Source organism: Atta colombica, unplaced genomic scaffold, assembly GCF_001594045.1.
Source record: "Atta colombica isolate Treedump-2 unplaced genomic scaffold, Acol1.0 scaffold207, whole genome shotgun sequence".
In the NCBI taxonomy this organism is placed as follows: domain Eukaryota; kingdom Metazoa; phylum Arthropoda; class Insecta; order Hymenoptera; family Formicidae; genus Atta; species Atta colombica.
The window spans coordinates 2,335,077-2,346,717 of record NW_017259302.1 but is presented as its reverse complement, the minus strand read 5'-3'; the positions used below and the strand labels follow the sequence as shown (position 1 = coordinate 2,346,717).

At 30.7% G+C, this 11,641-nt stretch overlaps 1 protein-coding gene across 3 annotated transcripts in view; it reads right to left on the bottom strand.

The window, feature by feature from the left end:
- Positions 1-2,428: 2,428 nt before the first annotated feature.
- LOC108687562 overlaps positions 2,429-11,641 on the bottom strand; it is a 159,132-nt gene continuing 149,919 nt past the window's right edge. For 2 of the 3 annotated variants that reach the window (XM_018193410.1, XM_018193411.1), the window contains exons 2-5: positions 8,100-8,310; positions 5,081-5,388; positions 2,896-3,232; positions 2,430-2,636 (exon numbers count right to left, since the gene is read on the bottom strand). In XM_018193410.1, coding sequence (XP_018048899.1) covers positions 2,460-2,636; positions 2,896-3,232; positions 5,081-5,388; positions 8,100-8,310 — 1,033 coding nt within the window. In that variant the 3' untranslated portion in view covers positions 2,430-2,459. Of the gene's footprint in view, positions 2,637-2,895; positions 3,233-5,080; positions 5,389-8,099; positions 8,311-11,641 lie in introns of all 3 variants that reach the window. The other variant, XM_018193409.1, reaches the window with a different exon arrangement.

Sequence of the window (11,641 nt, the reverse complement as noted above, 5' to 3'; positions counted from 1 at the left end):
AATGGAAAAGATAGGAATGATAATAAATAAATAAACTATCGGCATCTTCCATTGACATAATTTATTTGGGATCTAATAATAATTAAAATAATTACGACAGAATATCGATAGCAGTCTACTTATTTCCTAGTAAAGCGACAGCATACACGTTATACGAGTTTATATAAATTAAAATAATCAATTTTTTCTGTACTGAAGCGCCATTGTACGTGTATAGTCGAATTATGATAAGCCAATGTGATTCTTAATTTCACATGGTTTGCTTATGCACCTCAAAAATTTTATTTTTTTCATTCTAAGTAGACTCATCATATTATACTATCTCGACATATATATACTTTATTTATATATTTATATGTATATATATATATATCTCCATATTTTTTATATGCATATGTATTTAAGCGCGTGCAAATATACTATGCACGAGATCTCTCGGTGACTGTTGCTCAGTCCACAGGAACATTAAACTCAAAATACAATATAATATTACAATTTATTATTTCAATATATATAATAAATCTATCTACATAATATATATAACTATCGCAGAATCTATATCTACTATGAACGTTCATACGTTCATGTTTCCAATTATTTACAAAAGTATTGCCAGAGGCATTTGCTTGTTTCTTCTTTTTCTTTAAGCTTGCAAAAATACGGATTGTCAGTAGCTTTCTTATACCCGTCTGCGAAAACACGATAATGAAAGATGAATAGATGTATTCAAAATGGAGAAAATTGTACTTACATCACAAGCAATTTATACCAAAACAATAATTTTCGAGTGTACTTTTTTATTTTATCAGAAGAATGGTAAAATGCGTGTGCATGTAAAAATATCATTATAAACAGTGCGATTACATGCGAAGACATGTTTTCTTTATAAAAACTGTCATATATAGTGTACATAATCGCAGCACGTCATCAGAATTTATATTCAATATAAAAGTGTACATGTAGCTTTAGAATTTTATATGTACAATGAAATATACCTAAATTTTATAAAATTTTAATTTAATGTATAGGAGCACAGCAAATTTTGTTCATTTTAATTATCGATTTTTAAAAAATATTTTGTTTAGTTTATCTAATAGAAAATGTTTAAAGTAGGACAATATAATTATAGGAATTTTTAACAATTAAGCAATTGGATTTTAATTATAAATACAGATTCTTTGGATCAATGAGATGCATTAGATAGAAAATTTTTATGTAAAAAGATATAATCAAAAATACCTAATATATTTTGCTTCACAATGCTTTGATGTGATTATCATTCTTAAGATTTTAAGTAAACATCAAGATAATGATTTTTATATACATGTATTAAGAATATTTGTTTATAGAAAGATAGGCACACAAATAATAATATATTTAAGTGGATTATCAAGAGCATTTAGTTTACATTTTTTCTTAATTATATATTTTATATGATTTTTAAAAAAGAAATTTTTTAATTAAAAAAAAAAATCTTTTAAAAATTCATTCTCAATATATGCCTCTGTTTAATAAAGAAACCTCGGTATAATTTCTAAGTTATTTCAAGTTACAAGAAGAATTTATTAATTCTAAATTTTCTATATAGTAAAACATGATATAATATATCTTTCTGAACTGAGGATAATAAGTAGCATTTAATAATAAAAAAAATCTTATTTTGATGTAATTGTATGTGCAGAAAAACGTGCGTAATGTTTAACATTTTCATGTTAATAGTGAACTTTCTTGATGCTCAAAAATGTACACTTATTATTATATTTGTAATTCAATATTTAGGCCGCTTAAAGTTTTTTTCGTACACATTCAGAATATAGTCACACAAGTTAATTTTTATTATTAATGAAAGAAGAGTCAAAAATATGCGCAATTCAGGCGCATCGTTTCGAGTTTATATTAACCCTTAAGTATCATAATAAATGAATCGCAAATCTGTTTTGAATCTTAGTAGATTATATTTACTTTTCATACTTTTAATATATTTGATATTGCTTTTCAGATTTTTTAGTTTCTAACTATTTTTAATTTCGAAAAAATGATATGAGAATGCTATTGATAAATGTTTAATTGTAATAATATTTGAAGAATTTGTTATAACATAAATAAAAACAGATGGAAACTATATACAATATTTGTTATAAATTTTTATTATAATACTTAAGAGTTACTTATTTCTTCGCCAGATAATAAATTTTTCTTAACTACGCGCTTTTGTATATAATAAAATCATATCACAAGTTTCGAATCATTTATCTTTGATCTAGGTGCATAATTAACATGACAAAATATTACAGTAAATATCACATGAAGCGATAATATTTCAATTAAATACAGTAGCGACTTTATTAAAGATAAAAGTCCATTCCTTAATCTTACAAATAAAATCATAATTTTGGGCATTACACGTTTTCGTTCATAAAATAATAATTTATATATTTTCATATATACGAATAGTAAGCTCAAGCATATGACTGATCCAATGATATAGCTATTTTATTTCCTTTCTCGACCCAATTTCTAAGACGTCCTCTAAGTTCTTCAAGACTTTTCGATTTTGCCTTATTTATCCTCTTGTACTTCACGTCTTTTGGCTTCGTCACGGATCTATGATTGCTCATTACCCTATTATATGTCACCTGAAAGGATAAATAAATTTCTTATGGAAAGATCAATTTATATGTACTAGCATGGATTTTAAAATTAAACATGAGAAAATCTAAATGAAGAATATATCTTAAATTAGAGTATAAGTTTGCATTATGTTTTAAGTTACGTTTTTATGTAAATCTTGTTACTTTTTCTCATTAGGATGTTTCAATCCGAGTATTTCACAAATATTTTCTAATAAATCGAATTCTCTTATACGCCGATAAGATTTCAAATAGTTTCTGTTACCTGCGCCTGTTGGCTTTCGTCTCTGGGTCTTTCGCTGGGTGGAGAATCTGTGTCTTGAGCCAACCTTTCGAAACTGCCGTAGAGATCTTGAAGCCTGCCCTTTCCGTTGCCTAAGTTTTTCATTCTCCTGTCTTCGTATTCCGAATTCTCTGTCGATTCCGACGGATCCTGATTATTTTCGCTGTCACCGTCTTCCTCCACGGAATACACGGTTTCCAGAATCTCCGGTCTTCTGAGAAAACCGTTGCAACGTCGCATCGACGAATATTTGTTCGACGGTTCCACCGCATCGGACACAGAACGGATCACAGTTACATCAGTAATGTTAGAACGAAATCTGTGGATTACAATTAGAATATATATAAAATCAATTATAAGTGACCTATAATTCGTGAAAGAATTCTATTTATAGAGCTTCATATATTTTCTTACGTATACATATTTCATCTGTTAATATTTTGATTTGTATATTAGATATAAACTGCGATTTTTCAAATAACTTTCGTTAAAAATGTTTTTCGTTATGTATAAGATAACAAATAGTTATAGTTTCGCATTTTATCGTAAATCATAAATTAAAGTGAGCTTAAGATACATTACAACTTTATCATATAAATTTTGAACGTATTTCAATATAATTATTATACACCGACGTAAATAAATATTTTTTGAACTATTTATCATTATTCTTAATGTCATTCCAGTCAACGCAGTCTGTACTGATCGCAATCACAAATAAAACATATCACATCACAAATTGAAAATGATATTTTTCCAAAGAAATTCAAATTATGAATGCATGTTTAAACCTTGTTTATATTTTTGCTTTTGCATATTGAAAAAAATGATGTATCAACAACATTATTTTAAATGAAAATAATTTTGTTAATTCAATGACATTAATGAAACAAACATGTTATGCTCTTGTTTTAGTAAAATTTTGTTTCATTAATATTCAAATAACAAGAAATACAGGATTCTTAATTTTTTAAAACAATATAAAGATATGAAGGGTACATAAGAGTCAAATATACAATTAAGAGTCTAAATAAAATATATTCAATTGTATAAATTCAAAAATTATAGAAAAATATATATTACATGTTTCAGTTTCTCCATTAAATTATCTTCAGATAATTAATACAAAACGTAGTCACGATATTACCTGAGTATAACTATAGTGGTATAGAAAGAAAATACTATATTAACATAAATAGCAGCGAAACGGATGCTTTGCAAAAAATCGGAGAAAATTGCTTGCAAATGGTTTATGAACTTAATGTTTGCAATCTCTCGGTATTCTAGAGAAAAGAAATTGTATTAAAAAATATATAGTTGTATTTAAAGCAAGCAATAACATCCGCTAAGGAAAACATTCATCCATATGTTTTGACGAGTTATTATCATGCAGAATGAAATTTGCGATTATTGGGTGAGCATTTCGTTTAGAGAATATTGCTACTTGCTTTAAATACAATTATATATTTTTTAACACAATTTCCTTTAATATATATTTTTTGTAATATATAATTTTTGAATCTATACAACTATATATATATATATTTTATAATTTGTCTTTCTACATTCTTAATTGTTCATTTGACTCTTGTGTGTCCTTCATATCTTCGTCTTCATTAATATTGTTGTTATAAATCAATATTTCAAATTATCAATAAGATTATTTTCTTTTTCTTCTTCTTCTTCTTTTTCTTCTTCTTAGGCTTCTGTGTTACAACTCTCTATGCTTGTGGTGCACTTATTCAATTGCCACGAGCATATGAGACCTAGAGTTATGTAGAGTTATATATGAGTTTTAATGCCGGTTCCGAATGGCGGATTTTTCAAGAGGTGTTTCTGTGGGCAAGGATACTCTCAAGGAGGTTGCCGACCTTGTCCGAGAGGAGATATGAGCGTAAATATTTTGGTTCCTATTGGGATCGAACGCACCCAATGATCTTATTGGGATCTCTGGCATGATAGACCAGTGTGCTGTCTGCCATGCCACGCTCGCGATGAAGATTATTTACAATTAAAATAATGCTGTTGATATAACATTATTTTTTTCCAGTGCACTTTTCATTCTTACTTTTCATGTTTTTATATTCTATTAGACGCAGTAAAAGCTATCTTAATTTCATAGACGATGTAACTGATGTGCGTGTAAATCTATTTTAAAAATATTCACCTTGGTGGGGCAGGATCATCCACGGTTTCCTCGAGCACCACGGCGCTATCGCTATCCCCGAGACTGTCTAATCTGTCCAGGGCGTCGCAAGGTGGCGAGTCTCGAGTGCTCGTGTTCCTCTCCGCCAATCTGTTCTGCAATTGTCGAATCACCCTTTGTTGTCGTAAAATAATGGATTCTCGCTGACTCAGACTGGCTTCGATTTCCTTCTGTTTCCTGCAGAGCCTTGACTCGAACAGCAAAAGTTGCGACGACAACGTTCGCAGCTGCTCAGCTTTTTCTCGCGTCAATCGAGCCACCAGGTCCTCCTGCAAAACGTCACGATTACAAAATTGAACAAGTCGATAGCGTTTTTTGTAATTTCCCATTAATTCGTGAGTACAATAAACTGCGGGCTCTTCACCCGATAATTCATGTATGATAATTAATAACGGCGCGAATTCGTGGTTGCGAAACCAACCGACATTTCGCCATTTACTTTCAATATTAAGTAATTAATTAGCAAACGATGCAGCTCTCGCTGCCATTATTATTAATATTTGTTTAGCGCTGTTAATTGATTTCCCCGGTTTTCTCATCTCGTTTACCGGTAAATACTGTTCGAATATCGCTCATTAGGACGATATAATATTGAATCATATTTTTTTTCTTTTTTTTATCAAACACCGCGCATCAGTTCATACGTATTTGTGCAAACATCTCTCGAGTCCACTTGCTTTACGCGAAGGACGTTATCAGTATGCGATGAACGGCAGATACGTGCCGTTCCGCTGCACGCGTTTCCTCTGTACGCGTCGATACGTGCGTGAAGCTGCATGTTTGCACAACGATGTACGGTATATCTACACGTCGTACATATCCGGCCGATCGCTTTGCATGAGCATTGCTCGCGTCTCCTTCCTTCCGTCCGCCTGCACGCGTTGAGGATGAGTCCATTACTCTCGCTATTGTGTGCAATATAAACAGTACCGTAAGACGACCAGATGCTATCGCCGGTGCGTCTCACGCACTTTGAAGATATACGCGGAAAATAATTGACACGTTTGGCCGATAGATGCATCATGTGAACGATCAATTAATAGACAGATTCTGCATTCAGGAAAGGGAAATAAGAAGACATTTCTTTTATTGTTAGATATCAAAGAAGCAATGATAATCCAATCCATGGAGTTAAATAACATTTTGTTATTTTTTATTTCTACGCGTGTCAAAATGTAAATCAATCCATTTCTGTGGTCAGTTTTAAAGTATCGTATTAATGTAGTTTAAATTAAAGACAAATAAAATTTAAATTAGCGTTTATTTTATGAACAACGTGTAATGGAAAATAATTAAAAATTCACGTAGAGTGTCATTATTCATATTTTCATTTCATTTATTTTAAAAAAATAAAGGCCACAACACAGATGATTTTTACATAACGCATAAGAGAATTTGAGAGAGAATCAATCAGAATCTTTCATTTTTACATGTTATGCAAAAAATCTGTGCTACAGTCTTAAAAATTTAAATTTTTCGAAGAGAAAGGAAATAAGAATATTGTTGTGGCAATAAATATATCAAGTTGATGTGACAATATGTATATTAAATATGAAAAATCTTAATTATGAGACTCATACTTGTCTTTTTCTTTTTTCAAATTTAGGATACACATTTCTTTATTTGCACTGATTACCACATTAAAGAAAAATAAATTTTTACAAAAAGAAATAGAAAACGTACAAACATTAAATATTAGGTATGGGAAAAAGTTCGTGACGTTTTTTTAATATCATCTAACGGGAAAAACGCTACGAACTTTTTCCCACACCTAATAGATGATTATCAAAAATCGAAAGTTCTATTCAAAATCTTTCTTTTAATTCCGGATTCCGTAACATATCTGCGCAATATGCGTGCATATCACGAAAAATTGTCTTTTACTACCGAAATGAACTCAAGTATTAACATTTCTCCATTTAATTAATAAAAATATATGGAAAAGTTGTTATTTGATAATCGGCCATGGTAATCCCGCTGGTATTTTTCCCGGCGCCGTCTAAGGGAGAAAGAAGATCATTTTGTAGCAATTATTCCTTCGCAGATTGCCAGCAAATTTAGTGAGTCTTTTTTTTTCTCGCGAGGTCTACCCTCGCAAACCGAGAATTACCTCTAGTCACGCAAAGTCAGACGCGAAATCGTAGGATGTCACGAGACGCTCCGGGCTTATCCCAGAAATGCTCGGAAATCTCTTTACAGCAATGACTCGACGGCAGCATACCGTTTCGTTTACCTGCTGAAATTTATCTTTCCCATTGGCATCATTATAGGTCTAAAATGCAGACCTGTCCAATTTGAGCTCCAGTGCCAAAACGCAGAACAAAATCGACGCAAAAAATTCAATGTGAGTAAGATTTCATGGACTGTAAAGTGTTGATAAGCATCGTTCAAACACATATCAATACTTTACAATCTCTGAAATCTTATCCATATTTCTTTGCGTCAATAGCTTTGTGTTTTAGCTCTAGAGCTCAAATTGGACATGAATTGGATAGAATGTTCAAGGCCAAAATGTATTTCATGATCGAATGAAAAATTATAATTCAGATTTTTCATCAAAATCTTACGAAAATGCTTAAAAACAAAGGATATTTCTAGCAAAAGTTAAACTTTTGATTAACAAACTATCTGATGAAACTTGTTTTTTTTTTTTAGTCTTGATTTGAGTCTTGATTTTAATTTAATGGATATTTTCCAATTACAGTATATCTGTATAAGCATATAACGTTTGTTTTAAATATTCATTCGTTCGCTTCGTAAAGCGACAAAAATATGTATTTCTTCGCGTCTAAATGGATTACCATGTATCTAATATTTCACTGTCTGTAACATCAGTCCGTGGGCTGAGCGTGTTTTATGGTTTTCAGAGGTAATGGCTTTGATCGATCGTCTTGCGTTCTTCCCGACTGATTTCCTCGTCGAAGACTGCAAGTGGGATTGCCTTTGCATGTAGAAATCCTTCCTGGTAATTGAAACTTACCTGCAATTTAAGGGTCCTTCGCCAAGCGAGCATTTGGTGGGCTTGAGCCCGCTGTCTCGCTCTGAGTGCCGCTATGACCGACTTGGCTTCCTCCAATGACGTCACTTCCACCTCGTTACTGTCCTTCATCGACTCGCCCGATAAGTCACTGACTCGACAGCCCTCGTCGATAGTAGCCAATATACAGCTGTCCATCGACGTCTCGTCGAAGCTGCAAACAGAAAGTGATGCGATGAGCGATTTGTCATTCTACTTATCTGACGATCTTCTTAACAAGTTATTTTAGGATATTAAAACGCCTCTCTCCAAGTAAATTAGCTATTCCAAGTAAATTTAGCTGTTCAAGTGATCCCTTTTAATATAAATGACAATAGGGGTATTGTAGAGAAATGCGATTACGTTAAAATAGATTGCCTTATTGTCTACCTATTAAAATAAATAAAATATTGTCTCTATACTTGAATCACTTATTCTTTTTATTACATCTATTAACTTTTATTTTTAACTTACAATTTCTACCATATTCTTTATTTTTCTAATCTCATTTTAGTGTATATTTATAAAAACTAAATTATAATTTAAAAACACTATTATTAAGAATGTTAATTTTAGATGCGTTAATTCTAAAGACATTGTACCATTAGAGTTAAATCTAAATTAATTAGAATTTAGTTGAAATGTAATCAAAGCAGGAACAGCTCGCGTTTGGATAAGTGTATAATAATATTGGAAATTTTTGCGAATGATTGAAAGGTCGGAAATCGATATGTTCTTTTCCGGACAATTACTTACACTTCGACAAGATAAAAAGAAAAGTTCAGAAAGCTCGTTTTCTCCGAAAAGAAAAAGCAATTTTCGCGTTAAAAAAACGAATCTACGTGATTTAAAATTTGCTTGAGTATCTTTCGCATTTGCGTTATCCTTTTCTCATCATAGTAATGAATCATCCGACTATACAACTATATGAAACTCGACACGAGTCCTAGCGCACGATAAGCATACTCGCGGTAACTGATCCTAATACCAAGAAACGCAATCGGCAAATAAATCAGTGATCATGGAAATGATACAGCTCCAGTTTAATAAAGCTTGACGATCAAACTAGTACGAAAGCGATACGCGTAAATGATATATGCTCAGTGTTATTATTTCTTCGTACATATACAATAAACATATAATGTAAAAACGATACTTTTGTCGCAAGACTACGTCTTTGTTGCTTTGTCGAATTTACAAGAAATTTTCGACAGACTTAATAATTTCATACCTTCATCATTTTTTTATATATATTTTTAATTTTCCTTAGATTTGCTCTGTAATCTTTATATATCGTCAAATTTATTCTTTATTTATCTTTACAGTCAGTAAAGAAATTAGATATTTTCGAATCCAAAGCGAAACAATTTTATGTTGAAAGAATGTATGGATGTAAAGATAAATGTAATAATAGCAATTTATTTTTAAGAAAATAATACAATTTTATATATATATATATATATATTTTTTTTTTTTTTTGACATATATATTTTTGATATATATATATTTTTATATATATATTTTTTGATATATTTGACGGAACAGCGAAACAATCATTTCAAAAGCGGGACATCTGATCTTATTACATATATTACGTTACAGCTGTTACGCGAAGCCGGTATACGTCCGCGGAATAGAACGTCTCTAAAAATCGAAGTTGCACTTGCATGAAAACTTTAGCTTTGCCTTTGGCTCTCACGAGAGAAACGCTATAAAAACAGTTGATGCCATACGAGCCTTATGTGATATCGATCTCTATCTAGAAATTTACATCGCACCGTACATCAAACATTGTATATACCTACCGCAATTCTGTGTTCAAGATCGCGACACGCGGCTGGTACATACGTACGAGCTCGCAGTGTCGTTCACCGAGAACGTAAGATTGCTCTCGATTAAAAGTAACTCGGCTTTACGGAGGAATACAAGATTTCTATAATTGAATTGTAGACAAAATTTGAAAAATTTATTTTTTAGAGAAAGGAATAAATTGATATAGTTTTCCGTTCAATCTTTTCCTAAAAATGAATCTGTAACATAAAACTTATTCAAAATATAGAAATTTTCTGTATTGACGATGGGTCCAAAAATTTCAAGTATCTTACAGTTACTATGGTTCTGTGAATTCTAAGAAAATAATCTATTCTAAGAAAATAATCTATTATTTTCTAATTTAGTTTTCTTCAAAATAATTACAGATTGAATCCAAAATCGATTACAAAATGTTGTGATAATAATTAAAAACATAAAATTCTAATTTCTACATAAAAATTGACGTTATTTATATTATTATTATCATTTTATATAATAATAATTTTTCTAATTTTTCTAATTTTATAATAATTTTTATAATTTTTACTTTTGTACATTTTTAATTAATCTTTTACACCTTAAATTATAGTAATAAAAGTCTAACTGAAAGAATTGTATCCATTTATTCCTTGCATTAAAATAAATTTTGCAAATTTCAACTTCAATTTAACTATACAAATCTCCCAGCTGAAACACGCATAGCAACACTCGACAGATTGTCTACAGATTATCTTCCCATCGATGAATAACGGATTCCTTTTGGAACGCGTGTTCGCTCGAGAACCTTTAGAAAGGGCGAAAAATCCTGCATTAACTACTTACTGAATACGTAAACGGAAATGATTCCCTATTGTAAAAATTGGAAACTCTTGCGACAATACATACAATTTCCGGAAATAAAATCTTAAAATGCATAATTTTATAACGAAACTTTTATAACTATTCCTTTCAATTGTTTCTTTTACGATTTTTTAATCTAGTTTAATATAATTTTAGTAAGAAAAAAATGTGAATTTTAATGAAGATTCTTGCAAGTGCAACAGTTTTTCATAAAGTTAATTTGAAATTTTGTTCTTTCATGAGTATAAATGTAAATTTCACGAATAATTTCGGAGAAAAATTAAGATTTTCTTATAATTTACTTGAAAAATCTAAATGTATAATATTACAAAGCGTTTTCAAATGTGAAACTTCTGTCTCAAACGTTCATTTATAGTTTCGCTCTTAGTTTCAACCTCTAAGACTGTACTATATATTGTAGTAAGCGAAGAAGAAAGTGCACATCTCTCGTCGCAAGCTACTTCGATATACACTTGGAACTCCATGAACTCCAAGAGAGACAGTTGCGAAAGTTTCCTTGTTAAAGTCATTCCCGGTCGTTACGCATTCATTCTAATCGAACAGAGAGAAATCGAGGAAGACAGGAAAACTATTAACGCACGTAATCTACATAACAAGCGGAGAGAGAGGCTAAATCATTTATACAAATTTATATGAGAGGAACATCGGTGGATTTAATTATCGATTATTACTTCTAATTAAAAAATATTGGGATTGTTGCAAAATTTATTTATGATTGTTATTTATGGTATTGATTATTACGGTTAGTTGAGAATTTATAACGCACAGAAGTTATAATGTTTGAAAAGTTACGAATGTCATATTTGTGGAAAGTATTTTTCCGATTCGCTCTC